The 22,993-nt window shown below is 57.1% G+C and overlaps 1 protein-coding gene across 4 annotated transcripts in view; it reads right to left on the bottom strand.

Moving 5' to 3' along the window:
* Positions 1–22,993, bottom strand: part of COL18A1 (collagen type XVIII alpha 1 chain) — a 110,939-nt gene that overhangs the window by 36,817 nt on the left and 51,129 nt on the right. For all 4 annotated transcript variants that reach the window (XM_087417923.1, XM_087417924.1, XM_087417922.1 and 1 more), the window contains exon 3: positions 6,872–7,416. In XM_087417923.1, coding sequence (XP_087274049.1) covers positions 6,872–7,416 — 545 coding nt within the window. The remainder of the gene's footprint in view (positions 1–6,871; positions 7,417–22,993) is intronic.

Here is a 22,993-nt window from a genome sequence, read left to right on the forward strand (position 1 = left end):
CAGAAAGAGCCCACGGTGCCTGGAATAGTTCTTTGGTTCTCTGCTGCCCAGGCTTCCACTCGGCCCAGAGCCAAAGTCATAGTCACTCACTCATTCACTCATTCACTCACTCATTTGCTCATTTACTCACTCATTCACTCATTCACTTCACTCATTCACTCACTCATTCACTCAGTCAGTCATTCATTTGCTCATTCACTCACTCACTCACCCTCTTGCTCACTCCACACGCACTCCCCCACGTGTTCTCAGCTCTGTGCTAGGCTCCAGGACACAGCAGTGAACAGGGCCCTGCCCTCCCGCAGCTCAGTGTGGAGAAGGTTAGTGGTTGGAGGGTGCCCAGGCAGGACAGTAGGACAGAGATGAGGTGTGTCACTGGAGGTGGTGTCCCCGAGGGACACGAGGCAGATGGCAGTGGGTGGGGGGACCTGGGGGGGCAGCAGACACCGGCAAGGCAACATCCTGAACGAGAAGTGCAGAGCGCCGCCCCTCGGACAGGGCACCTGCTTCAACGGGAGGCTGGAAGCCTGAGGGAGGGAGCAGGGGCCGCCGCCAGCTGGGGACAGCACGGGTGACGAGGCTGCACTGCGGCCTTCGCCACGAGGCCCCTTGACCCCCGAAGGGCAGGGACGCAGGGCAACACGAATGCAGGTTCCGAATCCTGGCTGAGGTCTCGGAGCCAAGTGCACGAGGCTGCTGGATCCCGGGGCCTTGACGCCACTTTAAAAGGTTTCCCTACCTGGAAATCATGAGTGTTCACACGTGCTTTCTCTAATATTCCCTGTTTTTCACTTAACGTTTTAATGCATTGGGATTTACTTCAGTGCATTTTTTCCTAAATACAGACCCTATTTCATCAATCCTAAGATGCACATTAACCACTTATAACAGGTCAGGGGTCGGCAAACTTCCTCTGTGCAGGGCCAGGCGTATTCCAGTCTCTGTCACAGCTACTCTCTGCCCTGTCGGGAAATTGATCACAGACAGCACGTGGGGGCTGGACGTGGCTGCGCCAATCAAACTTTGTGGACACGGGAATTTTCATTTCATATAATTTTCACGTGTCACAAAATATTCTTCTTCTTTTGATTTTTCCAACCACGTAAACATGAAAAAGCCTGTTTAGCTTGCAGGCTGCACAGAAGCAGGCAGCGGGCAGGATGTGTCCCTCGGGCCGTGTGCTGACCCTGGCCCAGATTACTCTGTTTATTCCTGTGAATGCCCCTCAGACTCTCTTTATCAGCTGACCCTCGACCTCCTGACCTTCTTGCTCCACACCAACAAGAAGCATGCGACAGCAAACCAACAAACACCGCAGTGTGTCCCCGGCTAAACCCTCATCTGAGGGCTCCACCTGTCTCTCAAGACTCAGCTCAGGCCACCTCCTCCAGGAAGCACTCCTGGACTCCCGCCCAGGAGGGTTAGCGCCTCTAGGGCCCACTTCTACCCAACTCCCGTCTTCTCGCCCCACTGAGGGTGAGGCCTGTGGGGCGGCGTCCCACCTCCCTGTGTGTGTGTGTGCACCTGAGTCTCTGTGCCTGTGTGTGCGTGCATACACGTGTGCATGTCCAGGCACACCTGCTCCTGGGAGGCGAATGAGGACTGCTGGATCCGGGGTGGGGAGGGAGGCCTGAGGGTGACCCCTGCAGCCCCCACAATTGCCGTGAGGTTGTCATCTTCCCCAACACAACTCCCAGCCAGGCCAGCACCCCAACTCGCAAGGGTAGGAGGGCGGCCGAGGACGCAGGCGGGAAGCAATCGGAATGCAGGCGAGTGACTCCGGCTCTAAGCACACCTGTGATGTCCTCCTTCTGCACAGATTTCACGGGCAGCGGGCACCGCTCGGGTGAGCAAAGCTGCCGCCATCTCAGGGCTGACAGAGGAGGTGCCGAGTGACCTCCCATCACTTCCTGCCTCGGGGTCGATCTCTGGAGGTGGGGAACACTGCGTCCACTGGCAAGACCACCTCGTCCTCACTGTCCCCCCCCCCCACATAATCACAGCACATTCCAGAAGACTGAAGGCGGGCACGGCCCGTGGCTCCGTGGTCAAGGCTGGTCCTGCCCTGGGCAGAGCTTGGTGGCGCCCCCTCCCGCCGCAGCTGAGACCCACAGACCTCCCGGGGCTGGAGCTCCTGTCCCGATGGCAGTGAGCAGGGAACCCGGCTTCGGGCGTGGCTGGTTTATTTGAGGGACAAGTGTCCTTCCTCGAATTCTGGGATGCTCCAGCCGCCGTGAGGGCGGCTGAGCTATCCAGGCGAGGCGTGTGAGCGTGGGTGTGCGTGTGTGTCTGAGTGCCTCTGCATGTGAGCAAGCAGGGTGAGCATGTGACTGCTGTGAGTGTGAGAGTTTTACGTGGCACGTGTGCGAGTGTGAGCAGGCGTGTGAGCACGGGTGTGCAGGAGGCACAGACCAGGAGCCAGGAGTCCCGAGATCCAGTCCCCGTCCATCCACGCACAGATGCACAGGCACCTCCATCATCCAGGCTCCAGAGGCACCATCGCCCACAGGAAGCACAGGCCAAGCTGGACTTAAAAACGCAGGGGTCAGCCTCTGGGGTCAGGTCAGGGGTCAGCAGCAGCATTGTGTTCGAGATGCAAACTCTCGGCCCACTCAGACCTGCTGAAGGAGGGACAGGGTGGCCCCGGGTGACAGCAAGTTACCAGGTGTGACAACTCCCCGGGACGGCACGAGGGGCGCTCCTGGCAGGTGGGAGTCAGGGCACTGGACACTCCGTCACAACCACCCCCACATGGACACGCCCCACGAGGCTCTGAACTTGCGACAGACCAGGCCCGCCACCGACGCAGGCCAGCGACAACACTGTACAACGCCGGCCACTCCACAAGAGGCTGCAGGGCTTCCCAAGCCAGAGTGAAGAGAGGGCAGAGAAGCACTGACCCGGGCCGGCCACCCACCGGTGCTGGAGCTCTCCCCAGGACGCACGGCCGGGCAACTCGACACTGTGCACAGGCCCAACGCCCACTGCCAATACTGGACCGGCTCAGAACCAGACGTGATGAAATCCAGACCCTGCATTTCGTCCAAGACTGTTTAAAGATTTTATTTATGTATTTATTTTCCCCCCAAAGCCCCAGTAGATAGTTGTATGTCATAGCTGCACATCCTTCCAGTTGCTGTATGCGGGACGCGGCCTCAGCATGGCTGGAGAAGCGGTGCGTGCCCGGGATCCGAACCCGAGCCGCCAGCAGTGGAGCACGCACGCTTAACTGCTAAGCCACGGGGCCGGCCCCAAGACTGTTTAAAATACGTCCTGTCACAGCCACGCTGTGGGTTATACCCTTAAAGTCGTGTGTAGACGATCAGAACCCTACACTGTGCAAGTGTGTCACTGAAGTCACTGGTGTGGGGCTGCCTCCCTGGGACCCCAACTCCCGGGCCCCCAGCACTCTCCAAGGGGGCCTTTGACCCACCCCTTCTGCCCCCCTGGGAGGGCCGTGTCCTGGCTGAACGAGCCTGTGTGGGGGGAGGGGATACGGCACTCGGGTCCCCTCCTTCCTCTGCTGGCTGACCCCCAAGTGCGCCTGGTCCCTTGTCACCGACCCCAGCAGTAGCTGTGATGGGGCCACGCCGCCACCGTCCCATTTCCTTGCACCTCCATACCGAGCGGCTTCTGACCAGCCACTCACATCACACCCAGACTCGTCCACAGCTCTCTGCACAAGAGCATGGGCTTCACGGAGGCTCCTCCCCGTGGGGCCACACCCGGGCATGTCCTTCTACCACAAACCACGTTCCCTGTTTCTCCGCTCTACCAAGCCAGGACGCTGCACTAACGCTGTGGCGCTGTGTCTAGGCCAGGCCGCCAGCCACGCACTTCAGAGAGCGACAGAGCAATCCACTGTCGTAAAGAGGGCTGTCAGGAGCAGCAGGGTGACAGTGACCTCGGGCGCCCCGACTCCTCCCTTGGTCAGGAGCGGTGGGTCTGCAGTGGCTGCGCTTGGGGGCCCCAGGGGAAGGAGGACTTCGGGGGTCCGGGGGCACCCACACTTTCCCTGTCCAGTGGACCAAAAGTAGCTGGCTGGTGGGCATCGTGGCTTCAGTGGACGGAGCGTTCACTGTTTATGTAACATGGCCCAACCAGTAGCATGCTGAGGAAGTCACAACCTCCAATGCATTCGTCACTGAACAAAGTAAGTGACCGTCCGCAGTGCGGGGCTGCAGTGGAGCACAGCCTGTCCCGTCCCCGAGCAGAGTCCCGCTCCTGGCACGGCGCCGGTTACAGACGGGGGTCGGAGGGTGTTCCCGGGGCGTTCGCCTGAATAAACAGACCACCGAAGATGAAAGACACCCCTGGCAAAGAGGAGGGGGCCTCGTAAGATAAAGCAAATGATGAATGAGAAATGGGGACCCTTCCAACAAAGAAATTAAGTCAGGAAAAACAGACTGCAGAGAACTTGAAATGGTAAGAAAAAAAGAAGGTACAGAACCACTGAAAAAGAGCTGGAAGTCAGACTTCAGGCAAAACACTGTAACAACTGGATGGAATAAACGATTTCCCAGGAGGTATTTATCATGACCAAATTGGACTCAAGAATAAACCTGAAAAGACCAACGATGTTCAAGAATTTTTCTGACAGCAGAAAACAATACAGGTTCTGTGAGTATCCGTCTGGACAGGCGCCGGGCTGAGCAGCTGAGCGGTGTCAGCGAGGGGCCGAGCGCCCGTTCCGGAGACGATGGGAGGGAACGCCCAGGCTCCTCCCAGCGCCCTGAGCTCTGTGCTGTCTCTGCCAAATCTCACAAACCACGTGATCTGCATGATTCTTTCCCAAGAATGTCAATCCAGAAAGTCTGAGAACCCTTGGACTAAACCCATTTTGTCTTCCTTCCTACAAGACAAGCACACTTCTCCCCTCACCTCGCTGAAATCTGATCAAACACCCACAGCGAAATTCCTGAAACTTACAGTCCTCGGGGACATAAGCAGCAGGACCGAGCTGACTCAGCTGGATGTGGCGCAAGTGAAATCAACTGGAGGTCAAGCAGGACACTGCCAGGGTCAACAGGGCTCAGCCCAGAGCCATACAGGAACCCTACATTCCCCTGTTTTTGTTTTCATAACCTTCAAAGACAAGCGGGACATTAAACGCCAATGGGTGTCTTCTCCAGACCAGACTTCACCACATAAACACTTAAATACCCCAGTAGTTTAAAAAAAAAAAAAATGACAACGTATAAAGGCAAATGACAAACTGGGAAATAAAATTTGTGGCGTACAAAGGATCAGTTTCTTTCACATATAAAGAGCTCACATAAATCAATAACAAACAGTTGAACCCACCAAACCGAAATGCAAAGGACATAAACAGGCCAGTCATAAAAGAAGAAATACAAACAGCCAAGAAACACATGAAAAAATTAAAGTTTGTCTTCACTAACAACAAAGAAATGCAAATTAAAACACCCAGACACTGTCCACCTACGTATCCAACTGGCAAACGCATTTTGCATAGATGCCAGGCAACCCAGGTGAGGCCCAGGGAAGAGACAGTCTGGGTAGCCTTGCTGCTCGGGGGTGGTGACCAGCTCACCCCTCTGTTTGCACCATGAGACAGGTAACCCTGGCCCATCAGCACACAGGCAACTTCTCTGTCAAAGCGTTGAAGATGTCTAGAACTTAGAGGGACACTTTTCCATCTGGAAATGCCTGGGAAACCACACACAAGTTGCCGGTAAACAGCTCCTCCCCGGACAGGACGACCCTCCGACTTCTTTCCAGTTAATCGTATTTGAGCCTCAGAATGAAAACACAAAGAAGCCCAGTTTGGTACCAAAGTCCCGCTGACTCCCAGACCCCACGGGTGAAAGTTGTTGCCAAAGGTGACAGCTCAGCTTTCAGAGCCCAGTCACCAGGACTTAGGACAACTTTAATCAAGCAGCCTTTGTCTGGGCAAGAATCAACCTTCTGTCCCCTGCGGACACAAGCCCCGTGAGCTCACACAGGGACCCCTGTCTGGACTCGGGGGAAGGGGGCGTGCCAGCTGCAGACCAGCTCCAACTACAGAATTCCAGTGCTGTGAGTCAGTGCGGCTGAGGGTGCCCACACCGAGATGCCAAGAGGTGGGGATTCCAGCTAAAGGTTCCAAGAAGTGTGGGACCGAGCGCCCAGGAGAAAGACCCCATCCCTCCTCTGGGATCTGCCTCCCCTACAACATGAAGGCCAGGGTCAGTCCCAGGAGGAGAGGCCTTCCCTGCGGAGCCACAAGCCTATCACAGCTGGGGAAATTGCACCCACACGCCTCTGAAGGGGAGCCCTGCCCTGGGGATTACAGGCCATGGGGCTGCTGCACAGTTTGATAAAGATAATAATAACCAGCACAGTTAATGGTGGCGCATGGTGTGAACCCCTGGGCCCCGCAGCCGGTGCGAAACCTTCACGGTTGCGGCGCTCCCAGAAGGGCCCACACTCAGTGCTCCGATCCGCTCTCGCCGTCTTGAAATTCTTACTTCCCACTGTGCAGGGTCACAGAGCTGGGCCTGGACGGCCGGGGGCACCGCAGCGCCGACCACACGTGCGCACACACGGGGAGGCGCTCCCGACGGTGGCAGGTTTGGGCGTCCAGTGAGGAACGTAGTCCCAAGGGGGCCGGCTGGGCTGGGGGTCTCAGAAACCACTGCAGCCCGGGGAGACCCTTGTTGGGGTGGTGAAGGGGCCAGAACACCAGGGAGTAAGTGGACACGGGAGAGCGGGTGGACTGAGGACCCCCGAGGCCTGCCCTCCAGGTGGGGGCCGAGGGTTCTCCTCTCCTGGGGATGCTGCACCAGGCGGGCGGCGGTGTTGTCCCTTGTCCCCAGTCCCCCCGACCCCCAGGGCTGGCTGGGCCCACGCGCGGCGGCCGTCGCGTTACCTGGAACTTGTCGGGGTCCGCTCGTCCGGCCTGAGCCACGAAGACGCTGGCGCCGGGCTCCAGCTCCAGGCCGCGCGGGGCCCGCGCCAAGGGCACGCGCTGGAACTCCTCGCAGTCCACGAAGAGCGCGGCGGCCGCGCCGTCCACGCTGAGCGCCAGGCGCGTCCACTGGCCGGTGAAGGCGGGCAGGCGGAAGGCGGCGGCCGTGCGCGTGCGCGCCGCGCCGGGCTCCGTGTACAGCAGCTGGACCTCCTGGTGGCCGGCGCGCACGGCCGCCAGCTTCGCGCCCACCGAGACCACGGCCTGCGCCGCGTCCGTGACGGCAAACAGCACGCCCGCGCCCGGGGTGTCCGGCCGCACGTGGAGCAGCAGCGAGAAGTCGCGGAAGAACCGGCTCGGGAAGTGGTACCGGGCCGCCTGGCCGCTGCTGGGGTCCGGCCCGAAGACGTAGGCCGGCCCGACGTCGGGGTCGTCCACGCGGGAGACCTGCGGGGGTGGGGGCTCCCCGAGCAGCTGCAGGAGCCCCACCTCCGCGCGCGCGATCTCTGCCGAGGGGAGAAAGACACTGGTGAGGCGTGTGCGGGCACGCGGGGGAACCGAGTGAGGAGGGCCGCCCACTGCCACCCGTCTCATCCAGGGACCGTGGCAGGCAGACCCGGAGGCCACAAGCCACTGCAGCCTCCCTGCCACCGGCCCGCTCGCCCACGAGGGACGCGGTAGGGACCGTCCCAGACCAGCGGGTGGGCTCAGCGCCCGCATCAGTGCAATGGGCCCGCTATGGGCGCTGGAGATTCGGAGCCTGCCCCCACCCCACGCTCAGACCCACCTCACGCTCAGACCCACCCCCATGCTCGGACCCACCCCTACATTTGGACCCCGTCCCCATCCCTGGCCCTGCACCCTGCCCCTACCACCACACTCAGACCACATCCTCACCTCACGCTCGAACCCCGCCCTCATGCTCGACCCCATCCCCATGCTCGACCCCACTCCATGCTCGGATTCCACCCTCCACCCTTCACCTCCCCCCCCACCCCCCTCTCCCATTCTCGGACCTCAACACCTGCGCAGACCCCACCCCACCTGCCCCACGACGCTCGCTGGCACCCCGCAACCAGCACCAGTCAGTGCACCCCACCAGGGACATTTACCTTAAAGACAACACTGGATTAGGGGGAAAAAAGGAGAAAACTACACACCGAGGCGTTCCCTGCAGTTTTATCTACATTAGGAACCAGCCTGGAAGCGAATTAAACTCCTGGGAGGTAGAAGGTGAGAACTGGCTGTTTCTTTTTTTTTTTTTTTTTTTTTTTTTTTTTAAGATTTTTGTTTATTTTATTTTTCCCCCCAAAGCCCCAGTGGATAGTTGTGTGTCGTAGCTGCACATCCTTCCAGCTGCTGCATGTGGGACTCGGCCCCAGGATGAACGGAGAGGCGGTGCCCCGATGCGCACCCGGGATCCGAACCCGGGCCACCAGCATCGCAGCGCGCGCACTCAACCACCAAGCCACAGGGCCGGCCCTAGAACTGGCTGTTTCTTAGTGGGCCCTCTTAGCCTGACCCGGTCCAGTTGTTCTGTGCCTGGGCTCACCCTCAATACGAGAATCGCACCAAGTATCCCCAGGTTTGTCGGGGGTTCACAGGGTGTGGACAGCCCAGCCGCCTGCTGCGTGGGGCCCCCTGGGAGGTGGGGGCTCTCCTCCCCTCCCACTGTGTCCACACTGGGTGCCATGACCACCCTGAACTGGAGAGGGGATGCGTGATGGCTGAACTGCCCGCGGGCAGCGGGCTCTCTCCTTAACCGCCTGACGCTCACACTGGCACAGCCCCACACAGCTTCGTCCTGCCTCCTGCGCCCCGCAGACTCTCATCCATCCACTTCGCTGTCCTCAGGAGCCCAGTCAGAATGAGCCCTGTCTGTCCTCCTCAGTCATCGGTGTCATGCAGCACGTGTTCTTATGTGACATCCCACCATATGGAGCCCTCTCGTGGCGTCAGCCCAGGCTGGGGATGCAGCCATGGTGCCCGGGTTTCTCCCCTATTTCTTGTCCTTCCAGGTGGGACCAGAGGTCCTGCCGTCCATGATGCCGACCCTGAGCTGACCGTGTACCTGGACCCGCCTGAGCCCTAGGTTGCAGTGCAGAGGAGGGCAGCCTCCTGGGTATGTCCGGGCTGAGAGTAGCCTGGACCGATGACCTGGGGGCTAACAATCTCTGGAGCCAGGGGCAACAGGGGCGGAGGGCAGGCCCTACCCCACTGTCCAGGGAGTGTGGTCACTGCTGGACACGGGAGAGGGGCAAACACCTACTCAGACCCCTTCATCACTGACTTCCCTGCACCCATGTTGCCAGGCAGAGCCCGGACTTTGGGGTCACAGTCTGGCCAAGGGCCTCAGCCCAAGGGCTTTTCTCTCAAGATTCTCACCTACAGTGGGGACTTCTCAGTGCAGAGCAGAGGAAAGAAATGCTGAGCCCCAGCTTCCTAAGACAAGTTGTGTCTTTCAGATGCCTCCTTGAGAACAAAAAATGAAAACAGGAAAGAGAAGAGCCACCGCAAGATGTGCACTTTGGGTAGCAGCCAGGACTAGTCCTCCCAGGGCAGCAGCACCTCAGCTCTGTGTGGCCCCAACTTCCCACCATGTGGGCAGCACTGCCAGCCAGCCAGGGCTCCCCCTCAGCCTCCCTGGTCCCTGCAGGTAAGACCTTCATGCAGATGGGAAGTGGGGAACAGCCAGGCGCAGCGCAGCCAGCAGCCTCGGTGGAATGATGGCCTGGCCTCAGCACCTGCTGAGGATGGAGGGCCCCTCATGGGAGCAGGGGGACCTCACAGGAAGACCCTGGGCTCTGGGAGATCAGTGGTCACTTCCCACTCCAAGACAGACACTGCTGTCCACCAAGATGGTGGCTGCTATGATGGTTCCTTTGTATTAGAAGTGTCCAGGACCCATGTGTCCATTCGAGGAGATGTTCTAAGATTAGGAAACAAGACTCTCACCAGCCCGGGTGTCAGTGGCCCTGGTGAACCAACTCAGCTGTCCCCAAAGTCAAACATGGATGTGACCCACCACTGCCCTTCCTCCCGGGCAGCTAGAATTTGTCCTAAATTAATTAAGAATGCAAAATGCAGCAGCCGTTGACTTCCTGGGCTGGAAGACAACAGCGTGTTACGTGGGCAGCCCCAGGGACTCCAGAGATGCAGGAGCAGCTCCTTCCCAAAGTTCTCCCGTTTCCTCTCCATGACATACCTCATGGTTCCCATCGGGAGCAAGCCTCCAAATGCCATGGCCCTGAGATCACTGACCCATCCTCCAGTTACAGGCCCCATGAGTGTGGAGGGTGTTGTCACCTCCCTGCAGAGCTTCTAGCAGCTGCTGTGCTGGAGGCACCAGGCCAGCTGTCTCGGGCAGGAAACCAATATCTCTCCAAAAAGCGAATGCCCGGGTCACGCTCTGAGAGCTCAGACGAATGCCTTCCTGGGAACACAGGCAGGGGCACCTTGGCAAGCTGGGGCCCCTCTCATTGGCCACACTCCCTTCAGATGAAGGAATTGGGTGACTTGCCTAGTTCAAGACAGTTTCCCTTTCAGCAACAGGCCAGCCAAGACCAAGTGGGATTTATCCCGGGTATGCAAGGCTGATTCAACATTCGCAAGTCAATTAATAGAATCCATCATATCAACAAGCTAAAGAAGAAAAATCACAAGATCATATCAATAGATGCAGAAAAAGCATTTGACAAAATCCAACACCGATTCATGATAAAAACTCCCAGTAAACTAGGAATAGAGCAGCATTTCCTCCACTTGATAAATAATATCTATAAAAAACTTACAGCTAAAATCATACTTAATGGTAAAATACTTGAAGGTTTCCCACTAACATCAGGTACAAGGCAAGGATGTCCCCTCTCACCACTCTTTTTCAACTTCATATTGGAAGTCCTAGCTAATGCAGTAAGAAAAGGAAATAAAATTACACAGATTGGGAAGAAAGACATAAAACTGTCTGCAGATGACATGATTGTCTATGTAGAAAAGCCAAAAGAATTGACAAAAAAAACTCCTGGAACTAATAAGTGATTATAGTAAGGTTGTAAGATACAAGATTAATTACCAAAGCCAGTCACTTCCCTGTATACCACAATGAACAACTGGAATTTGAAATTAAAAACACAATACGCTTTATATTAGCTCCTCCCAACGTGAAATGCTTAGGTATAAATATAACAAATACATGTATAACATCTGTATGAGAAAACTACAAAACTCTGATGAATGAAATCAAAGAACTAAATAAATGGAGACATATTCCATGTCCATGAATAGGAAGACTCAGTATTGTCAAGATGTCAGTTTTTCTCAACTTGACCTACAGATTCAGTGCAATCCCAATCAAAATCCCAGCATGTTATTTTGTGGATATCAACAAACTGATTCTGAAGTTTATATGGAGAGCCATAAGACCCAGAATAGCCAACACAAAATTGAAGAAAAACAAAGTTGAAGGGCGGCCACTACCCAACTTCAAGACTTACTGTGAAGCTACAGTAATCCAGACAGTGTGGTATTGGTGAAAGAATAGAGAAATAGATCAATGGAACAGAATAGAGAGCCCAGAAATAGACCCACATAAATATAGTCAACTGATCCTTGACAATGGAGTAAAGGCAATACAATGGAGCAAAGATGTGCTGGAACAACTGGACATCCACATGCAAAAAAAAATGAAATCTAGTCACAGACCTGACACCCTTCACAACGATTAACTCAAAGTGGATCACAGACCTAAATGTAAAATGCAAAACTGTAAAACTCCTAGAAGATAACATAAGAGAAATCCTAGATGACCTTGGATAAAAATGACTTTTTAGATGTTGTACAACATCAAAGGCATGGTCATGAAAGAAAGAATAGATCAGTTGGACTTCATTTAATTTCATTAAAATGAAAAACTTCTGTTCTGCAAAAGACACTGTTAAGAGAATGAGAAGACAAGCCACGCACTGGGAAAAAATATTTGCAAAACATATATCTGATAAAAAGAGATATATCCAAAATATACAAAGAACATTTAAAACTCAACAATAAGAAAATGAACAACCCAATTAAAAAATTGACAAAAGGGGCCAGCCCCATGGTGTGGTGGTTAAAGTTTGGCATGCTTCACTTCAGTGTCCCGGGTTTGCAGGTTTGGATCCCAGGCATGGACCTACACCACTTGTCAGCCATGCTGTGGTGGTGACCCACATACAAAATAGAGGAATATTGGCACAGATGTTAGCTCAGGGCTAATCTTCCTCACAAAAAAAAAAAGAAAAAGAGGAAGATTGGCAACAGATGTTAGCTCAGGGCAAATACTCCTCAGCAAAAAAAAAAAAAAGGACAAAAGATCTTAACAAAGACCTCACCAAAAAAGACATACAAATGGTAAATAAGCATATGAAAAGATATTCCATATCAGATGTCATCAGGAAAATGCAAATTAAAACAACAATGAGGGGCCAGCCCCATGGTGTAGTGGTTGAGTTTGGTGTGCTCTGCTTCAGCAGCCCAGGTTCATGGGTTTGGATCCCAGGCACAGACCTACACCACTTGTCAGCCATGCCGTGGCAGTGACCCACATACAAAAATAGAGGACCACCGGCACAGATGTTAGCTCAGGACTAATCTTCCTCAAGCAAAAAAAGAGGGAGACTGGCAACAGATGTTAGCTCATGCAAATCTTCGTTAGTAAAAAACAACAACAACAACAACAACAACGAGATACCACTAAACACCTAATAGAATGACCAAAATCCAAAACACTGACAACACCAAATGCTGACAAGGATGTGAAGCAACAGGAACTTGCATTCATTGCTGGTGGGAATGCAAAATGGTGCAGGCACTTTGGAAGACAGTTTGGCCGTTTCTTACAAAACTAAACATACTCTTACCATGCAATCTGGCAATTGCTTTCTTTGGTATTTACCCAAAGGAGTTGAAAACTTTTGTCCACACCAAAACCTGCATGTGGATGTTTACGGCAGCTTCATCATAATTGTCCAAACTTGGAAGGAACCAAGATAGCCTTCAGCAGGTGAATGGATAAATAAGCTGTGGTCCATCCAGACAATGAAATATTATTCAGCACTAAAAAGAAATGAGCTATCAAGCCATGAAAAGACATGGAGGAACCTTTGAAAGAAACCAGTCTGAAAAGGCCACATACTGTATGATTCCAACTATATGACATTCTGGAAAAGACAACTATGCAGACAGTAAAAAGATCAGGGGTTGGGGGCAAGAAGGGATGAATAGTGGAGCACAGGATTTTTAGGGCAGTGAAACTACTCTTATGATAGTATAATGGTAGAAACATGTCATTATACATTTGTCCAAATCCACAGAATGTACAACACCAGGAGTGAACTCTAAGGTAAACTATGGACTCAGTGAAAGTGGCGTGTCCATGTAGATTCATCAGTTGTAAAAGATGTACCACTGTGGTGGCGGATGTTGATGGGGGGGTAAGCTATGCACATGTGGGGGCAGGGAGTATCTGGGAAATCTGTACTTCCCCTCAATTTTGCTGTAAACCTAAAACTGTTCTTAAAAAAGTTGTAAAAAATCAGGCAAATGACAGAAAGTAAGCAAATATTGCAACACTAATATCAGATAAAACAGAATTCAAGTTGAAAGCCATTAAGTGGGACAAAGGGGATGATACTTTTTGACAATCCACTGAGACTTGATGATCCAGGTACCACCCATGTCACCCAACAATGGTGTCCCCAATATACACAGCAAAAAAGTCCTCATTCATGATGCAGACCCCGAGACACTCTCTCATCCCACTTTCCTGTCAAAATAGAACATAACAATCTCAGTGAGATACACATTGAGACTTCCTTAACCTAATAAAGCGTTTAAAGAAAGCTCCATACCTGCTGCTTTATTATAGACAGTAGCAACGACAGTCAGGAATGTCTAGGGTGGGGGGAGGACCTAATCGCAGTGTCAAAGAGAAAAATATACTGAAAACAAACATTTCAAGGAACATCCAAGACTGTAAAACTTGACTGGAAGACGAACAATCGTCTTGAGCAAATGATGAGGAGTCCCACGTCCCTGGGTGAGACTACTCTGGAATGTTCACATGTGCGTAATACCCAAATTTGTCCACACATTCAATATGAGCCATGAGAGCCTCAGTGGGATGCTCCTGATGATCTAGAAGAGAAGATGCCCAAGGACGTCCAAGGAGTCTTTGAAGGGGGTTGTGAACCCCCTGAGCGCAGGGCTGTGTGGGGCACAGCTGTCACCCAGCACCCAAATCAGGGCCCGCACGGGGGCGCTCGGCCAGCGTGTAATTAACAGAGATGTGAACGGACAAGGACAAACAATCGGGAGGATGAATAGGGCCGTTACGGCTTCATCTGTCGTAACAGGAAGCTGGAAACACATGGAGGTCTGTCAGTGGGGAGAGGGGAGAAGAGAGCACCAGAACCACGCAGAAGGACGAGGGTGTCTCCTTGTAGTGACATGGAGATTTCTGAGACATGTTGCTAAGGAAAGGAGGAATTTTCAGATACACAGAATGTGGTCCCATTTATGCAAAACGAGAATGGAGAGTACAGGCACATGAGTGTACACACACGTGTGCGGACACACACCGATGCAGGCAGAATAATGACCCCAGAGATGTGCATGCTGGAACCCATGAATGTTACTTTATACGGGAAAGGTGGCTTTGCAGATGTGACGGGTTATGGCCCTTGAGAGGGGAGATTATCCACATCTAACCACGTTGTCCTTAAAACCAGAGAACATCTCCTGGCCAGGGACAGAGAAAGGGTTATGATGAGGGAGATAGACAACCAGAGAGATGGCTGCACGAGAAGGACCTGGCCGACGCTGCTGGCTCTGAAGATGAAGGAGGGGTCACCAGCCAAGGAATGCTGGCAGCCTCCAGAAGCTGGAAAAGACAGGAAACAGAATCTTCCCTGGAGCCCCAGAAGGAACACAGCCCTGCAGATAACTTGATTTGAGCCCAGTGAAACTGATTTTGGACTTCCGACCTCTAGAACGGTACGGTAGTACATTGTGCTGTTTTGAGCCACTAAGTTTGTGGTCCTCTGTTACAGCAGCCAAAGGAAACTCACACACATGCATCTGTGCAAATGCACAGAGAGAAAGGGGAGATGCCCCATCCCGGCACGAGGGGGCCCTGGGAGCCACGTTCAGCCCTCTCTTGTATGGCTTGGATCTTGATGGCAGTGTGTTCATGAGCTAGTTCTGGGATAAAAAGCTAACACAGGAGAGAAACAGCTGAGGACAAGATGAGGGGCCCCCAGGGGGGAAGAGTGGCGGGTGAAGGCAGTCCCCCAGCCGGCTCTCCTCGTGCCCTCCCCCATCCCGCTCTCCTCGAGGGGACAGGGAGGAAGCAGATATAGGGGGAGGCACTCCAAGTGGCTGGACAGAGCTGTGGCCTCAGGCTGGTGTGCCCTCAGGCTCGTGGGATCTGGTGAGCCATTCACGACACACACTCGACCACTAGGAGGGGAGTGGGGCCGTCTCTGCCCTGGGGCCTGCCGCCACCCTGCAGGACACACTAGAGAGGAGGGACAGAGGCGGTGGTGCCACAGCGAGAGCCCCCGCGTGCACCTCTGGATGGTCCTGGGAGGGAAGCAGCACCCCACCTCCGGCCCCCCTCCCCTGCAGAAACCCCCCCCCCCTCCAGGCCTAGGGCCTCACGATGCCCCAGGGTGGCCCAAAGACCTCACTCACTCGGCCAGTGATGCTTGCAACCCAGCACCCTCCAGGCGCCAGGACTGTCACACCCGTCACCAACTCGGGGGAGGGGTTAGGGTCCCCCTCGGTCCCTTCCCTGCCCTCTAGAACCTTCCTCCTCCTCCACCTGCCCCCATCATGTGGGGTAGGAATGTCCAGCCCAGCACAGGGGGCCGGCAGTGGGTGGTCCCCCGCTGAGAGGCCAGAGGAGAGGAGAACGCCCTTAGCCCCAGCCCTGGCTACCCTGAGACCCTCTCCAGCCAGGCCCCATCCAGGAGGGTCCCCGCTGTGATGGACATCTGACGCCCACCTCTGGCCCAAGGGGATGTGGGCAGTCGGTGTGGATGGAAGAGTCCCCCAAGACTCTGCTTGGAACAAGGCCTCCCACGCAGGCAGGGGACCCTGCCAATGTGTGCAGATGTCCAGTCAGCAGTCCCCTTCAGGCCACTTGGCTGACCGGACCAGCTGCAGTTAGAGAAATTCCACACCCCACGCAGCCCTGCCTGGGCCTCGCCGGCGTGAGAACCGCTCCACACCCGCTCCCGGTCCGTACCCTCTGCAGCTGGGTCCCCCACCCAGAGGAGGCCGGGGCCAGCAGCAGATCTGCCTGCGTACAGGGCCCGGGGCGGGCAGGCGTGGCCCTTCCCCTCCCTCCCCCGCCCCAAGGAGGAGGAGGAGGAAGAGGGCTGTGCTCAAGCACATGGGACAGGGGCCCTTCTGGCAGGATGCCTCCCTGTGGGGCTGCCCCTGTCCCCACACTTGGTGGGGACCAGACGAGGCAGGCCCGGCAGCAGTGGCTGGGTGGGGGACAGAGCACAGAGCCTCCAGGAGGCCCGTGCAGGCCCGACGTTTGGTGTTCCAGCACCGAGGATGTGTGGGACGTGGGAGCACAGCTCACTGCAGCTCCCCCTGCCCTTGGGGTGAAATCAGAGCCCTGGGCCCCTCCGCTCAGCAAATACCGGCCCTCCCAGAGCAGGCCCTGCCCGCTGTTCCCTGCCAGACGCTCTTCTGGCTACGGTCACCCCCTCGAGCAGCCTCCCTGTCCGTCCGTCTGCAGGAGCCGTCTCCCTCCCTCCATCACCCCGAGGTGTGCTTCCTCGTTAGGGTTGGGCACCACTTGTTCCTGCCCCGGCCTGTGCCTGGGCACTGAAGCCCCTCCTCGGTGCATCCCCCGCCTGGCAGGGGGCAGGGAATCACCACAAATGTCCCTTAGGGGCCCAGCAGAGGGACAGCCCCCTCAGGGTCCAGTGCAACCACCTCACCCCCACCGACCCAGCTCCAAGTCCAGTGACTGCAGGGACCAATGACCCCAGGGACCAATGAGCAGGTCAAGGCTGCTCCCCAGGGCACCAGGGGGGAGGAGAAGGGAGGGGAAGGGAGCGGAGCGAGACACCCACACCCGACACGATGGGGCCAAGGCCAGTAGGTGCCAATGGGGAGCAGGTACCGCTCAGGGCCCAGCCCCCGCCATGGACACAGAGGGGCCCAGAGGCTGTGGCTGCCCCATCTCCCCTACCTGCCATGTGGAGATGGGGACACAGTCCAGGTGGGGGCTGAAGCCCAGGAGTGGCTGTGTTCTGGACCTGGGCTGGGGCAGGCCCCACGTGAGCTCCGCAGACTCACTGACCACTGGCTGAGTGAGGCTCTTGACCCTCAGAGCAGCAGGCCCCCTTCCTGCAGCACCCGCCCCTGCACCCCCTCAGCCCGTGCAGGTGGGGGACGTTAGACAGCATGGCAAGTGGCTGGGAGCAGCAGCTAGAATTTGGTGGGAATCCTGGCTCCTTTGGGCAAGTCATGTCACCGCTGTGTGCCTCACTTTCCCCTCCGTGACTAGGGGTGTAACAGGCTATCTCAGAGCCGTGGGGAGGACTAAATGAGCTAAAATGCTCGGGCGGGGCATTCCCCAGACATCTCCCTATGCATGTGCATGCTTCCAACCCCCTCCAGACTTCAGCCTCCCCCCTGCAAAAGAGGCATCACACCCCTCCTGCCTCCCAAGGGAACAACGGGCACCTGGACACAAAGGCCCAGCATTGGGGGCGGGGCAGGCGAAGTCTCTGTGCCAGGGTCACTCAGCACGGCCTGGCAGGACCCAAGGGAAGGGCGAGGAGGCCGGCCGGCCGGCTGGCTGGTTACCTGCAGCCGGCCCAATGAACACACAGTACCCGTCCTCCTGGGCGGGGAGTGAGGCGCAGGTGACCGGCAGCCCGCCCCCGTCCAGGTGGCTCCAGCACGCGTCCTCCAGGGCCTCACAGAACTGGCGGCAGGGCAGCGGGGCGGGGGACGGCCTGCAGGGGGGGGCCAGCAGCAGGCAGAAGAACCAGGCGAGGAAGCGGTGGCAGTGGGTCCGCAGGAGGCCCCCCCAGGCCCACGCAGCGGCCTGCACCTCCTCGCGGCTCGCGTGGTGGAGGTGGTTGGGTAGCCGGGAGCGCCAGATGCCCAGGCGGCCGCAGACGGCCAAGGAGGGCGGGAGAGGCAGGCAGCGGCCAGCGGCACTGTGGACAGGCTCTCCGGTGGGGGCCAGCAGGTCAGCCCCGAGCAGTGCAGAGTGATTAGCAAGACCCGGCCCCACAGAATTAGCCGCGTGGGGAACCCAAGCACCGCCATCCCCAGTTAAAGCTGAGAGTGAGATCCGAGTCAGCCCGGTGGAGGGATCAGAGAAGAGAGCTGGGGGAACAGTGCCCAGGGAACCCGTCACCAGGGGAAGCAGATGTGGCGTGCGCCTGTGGACGTCAGGGTGTTGGTGCTGCTGGCCAGGACGGGCTGCCACGGACAAGAATCCTTCGCCATCCAGATCCTGCGGCCGCCCCGGGGACTGCTCGCCGCCCCAGGGAGGGGCCCTGCCCGGCGCGGAGGAGACGGCTCTACCTGGGGACTGCGGTGGCAGCTCCCTGCCTCCCTGAGGCAGCTGGGGGGGCACTGGCAAGGTGCCGGCCTCGGTCCTCTGGGTGACAGGAGGGGCCCCACTACTCAGCCAGAGAGCGGTCCTGTTCTCCTGGGAGGCACTGGAGGGTCCAGGGAGGGTGAGGGGGTCCGTGGGGGTTGCAGGGGCTTGCGTCCCTGTCCTGGTGGAGCTCTCGGCAGGGGTGACGTCATCCCACAGCTGGACGAAGTTCTGGATGCCCAGAGCCACATTCAGGATCTTGGCCCCGACGCCAGCGATGTTCTCCGGGCTCTCGGCAGAGGCAGTGGCGGCAGCGGAGGCCCTGCCCTGGCCAGCCTCCAGCCTCTCCGGGAGCAGCTCAGGGCTGGCAGGGGCTGTCCCCGGCTTCGTGGGGCCATCCTGGGGGGCCACGTGTGTGGTGGTATCCTCTGTGGATTGCACAGATGGGCTGCCTAGAGGCACGGAGACCGGCGTGGCTGTGGGCCCTTTGGTCCCAAAGGACCACGGCCAGATCAGTGTCAGCAGATCAGCCCGGGTGGCCACGAGGCAGCAGGTGAACAGCAGCAGCAGGCGGAGGCGGCCGCTGGGGTGGAGAGCCATCAGGGCTGTGTGCACCTCGGAGCCCGCGCGGCGCCTGCCGTCCCCGGGGGTGGGGCCGGCCCAGCTCCCGCCCTCCCCGCCCACAGGCCTGCAGCCAGCTCCCCCATTCATGTTTCCCCCTGGCTCTTTCTTCCACGTTTTCACTCTCATGGAAGGAAAAAAAGACACAAACCTCTAAATCAAGGTGACAGGCACACTCGAGAACTTTTCACACCTCCTTACAGCCGCCACAGACTCCAAGAGGCCAAAGGGACATTTCAAGAACACTCAGTGGAATTCTCAACTCCCTCCGCGTGAGCTGGAGGGCTGCCACGGATCCCTGAGGAGGGGTGTGGGCATGTGGGCTCCAGCCAGCACCCCAAGCCCCAAGGCCGGGCAGGGGCTGCTGGGTTCCATGCCCTGCAGCCTGGGCACTTGCCACAGAGCCCGGCTCCAAGAGAAAGCCCCAGCCCGGCCCGCTACGGGCATCCGCTCTGGGCAGCACTGGGAACCCCGGGACACCAAGGCGGCAGCCCCTAGCCCTGCTGGCCCACTACCCTCTGCGCTGGGAGCCACTCCAACAGAGAACAGCCCGGAAGCCTGGCCTGGGGCCACTGCTCTATGGTAAAACTGGAACTTGAAAATGCTCAGCTTGTTGCAAGGCCAGTTCTTCTGTTGCAACTATCGCCTCCAAGACGTTCAACACCGGAGGGGCGAGGGGACACCAACGCCCGGGGCAGCCTGCCCACCTGCTCAGGGACACCGTGCTCCTCAGCCACCCAGTCCTCCGGCTCGTCCTCCAGCCCCCTTGCAGACGCCGGGCTGTCCTGGCTCCATCTCGCCGGAGACCAAGCGCTGGGTTTGAGCGTTGGTGACACATGGCCTTTTCTCCTTCATTCTCAAGCCAGCTCACACAACAGCCATTCCTCACTCTCCATTGGTTAGAAACGGCTCTCTGGGGCTGACCCTGCTCTGCGTCAGTTTCCATCAGCGCTCCTGAGTCTGGCCAGGGTTTCTAAGCCAACTCTTGAGAACCGCTTGAAGGGGACAGAACACAGCAGCCATTGGGCATTGACATCAAGGCAAAGGAGGGTCACAGGACTCATTGAGACTCACGGTGCCACCAACAGCAGGTTCTACACAGACAGACGTCTTCCCCCAATGCCCCCGCCCCAAACCACAGGCTCAGTCCCGTGTGTGTAGAGCGGGGGGCGCCGTGCCGAGGCTCGGGGCTGCCTGGTCACCCCAGAGCAAACGAGATGGGGCTGCGTGAGCGAGCCCTGTCCACAGCCCTGGGTGCCAATGCGGGCGGGGGGAGGGCGCCCCATCCCTGCCTCGTCTCAGCTCCATTGTTCCAGTGCCCCTTCCAGATGGTGTCCTAGAAAGGGACAGTCTCTGGGCATTGCTGATGCTCCGCAGGGCATCAGCCAGGCCAGCCTGTAGCTGGACACTGCCAACTATGTCCCGACTCCTTCCAGTCACAAAACCTCGCATAACACTTTCTTCTGTCCAAGACACTAAAAGGCTGCTGCCCTGTGGCCTTAAGTCCTGCCAGTGCCTGCTGTGACTGTGATTACAGCTGTTACCTTCCCTGCACAGCCAGGCTGGCCCCACTGCCCACCCAGCACCCACCCTCTGTGCTGCCCTGTGAATTCCCACCCCGGGAGGGGTCCCCGGGCCTGGGCAGCAGCAGGAGGAGGGCAGGTGAGGGATGGGCCTCCCCATCAACTAAAGGACCCCGGGTGGACAGGAACCGCTCCAGGCTCCCTCCCATTCTGAACATCCCAACAGGGCTATTGGTAAAGCAGAGAGTCCACAGCCCACCAGGCACAGTGCCGAACGCTATGCCTTACTCTGTGAGCCTGTGACCGCGAGGCTGCAGCCGGTTCATGGATGAAAAAACTGAGGCACGGGACCAGAGGCCTGGCTCCAGAATGGAATCCAGGCAATCTGCACACACACGCTCACAAATACACACATTCACGCACACGTGCACTAGCCCAACATCGCTTATACAAGCACACTTGCTCAGTTATGCACTTGCACAAACTCACACTCACTCATGCACACACACACTCGCACCACCACATACAACCACACAATGCACATCCACACACTCACATAACCACACACTCACAACCACACACACACGATCACTCATACACTCTCTCTACACTAGACCCCGTGTGCTCTGCACCCCAGCTGTCCCTTCTGCCCGAGTCCCCTGAGAACCCCGCCTTCTGCAGGCTGTGCTGGGGGTCTTGGCCCACCCTCCCCCAGGGCTGGGATCAGCAGGGAGAGCAGCTGTGGTGACCACAGCTCAGAACACCAAGGACGTGATCGATCGAGAGCCGTCCAAAGGGCAGGCCAGGCTGTTTGGGATCAGAACTCATGTTTCAGGACAGCTGAACACCATGTCCCCTCTCCAAAGCGGGGGCATCCCATATGCAAACATCTGTCTCAGTGAGCCCTTGTTCCCAACATTAATCCCCACAACACTCAGAATCTTAGAAATGCCCAGAGAATAGTCTCTTCGCTTGAAACCTCACTGCCATTAATGTGATTTTATGCCTAAAAGTGTCTCTGGACAATCTCAGGACAGAGCTTCCCAAGGCCCTGCCCCTTCTCCTGGCACGGATCAGGGAGGGAGCACCAGCTCGTCTGTGGCAGAGCCCTGACCCCCGTCCAGGGGGGTACCCCCCCTCCCACACCCTGCCCCGTTGGGCATCCCGACGGCCCTGGGCACCAGTTGCTCCCTGGGGCCACTCACCAGCTGAGCCGGCCCTGCATTCACTCGCTCAACCCGCCACCCCAGGCAGAGCCAGAAGCGAGGAGCTGTGCCGGCAAAGGAGGGATGGCAGCTGCCGCCATTGGGGGCCACGCTCTCGAGGAAGGCAGGCAGCAGCGGCCCCACCACACTGAGCGCCCGCACCATGATCTTCCCTTCACCCTCCACCCTCCTTCCTCCTCCTCCCACCCTCCACCCTCCAACTTCTGCCCTCCACTCATGACTTAACACTCCAGACCTTGTCCTTCCTGCCCACCTTCCCGAGGCCACCCGCTCCCTAAGCATTTCTAGAACATCACACGTTCAACCTTCTCTGGGAAATGCTAGCGCAGCTCTGCCACGTCCCACAGCTCAGCCCCAGGACTCAGCTCCCACCAGGAGGCAACCTGCCAAGGTGCCACCACATGAGCCTCCTTGCACACATGTGCTCACATGCACTGTCCTTCACACACATGCATGCACAAGCATGCTCTCACACTCACACATGCATGCTCGTGCACACACACGTGCACACTCGTGCACACCTCACAGTTCACATGCATGCATACTCACACACGTTTACATGTACACACACGCAAATGCACTCCCACACACTCACATACATGTACATACTCACATACATGTATGTGCTCACATGCACACACACTCAATCACTCACACATAGACCCTGCAGCTTTCAGAAAGCGCTGCCGTGCAGACCAGGTTTCCTCAGCAACCTCTCCTCCAGCTATGGCTGCAATAGGCCCCTCCCCGCCCAGCTCCTTGGGGACGCTGCCGGCTCTGAACCTCGGGGCCCCAGACAGGAGCTCAGGGTCACTGCCGCAGAGCACCGTCCCACTCTGGGCCCGTCAGGAGCTCTGTGTAAAGGGTCCTGCCAGGCTCATTCCGCTGGAGTCTGCTCGCTGCTGAGATTGGGTAATCTTCCCCAAGTCGCCCATGGGGACGAAAGAGGGGAAAACGGGTGCTAAAGGGAAACCACTTGAAGTCGTTGAAACACAAGTATCTTTGGGTGAGATGCTGCATTTCTGAAAGCATTTGGTTCTCCAAGGCCCCAAGGTCAGAAGAGTCTCAGCGTCTGCTACCATCCCTTACCACTGCTCCC

The sequence above is a fragment of the Ceratotherium simum genome, chromosome 27 (genome assembly GCF_057802395.1).
Source record: "Ceratotherium simum simum isolate JZ-2026a chromosome 27, ASM5780239v1, whole genome shotgun sequence".
NCBI lineage: Eukaryota > Metazoa > Chordata > Mammalia > Perissodactyla > Rhinocerotidae > Ceratotherium > Ceratotherium simum.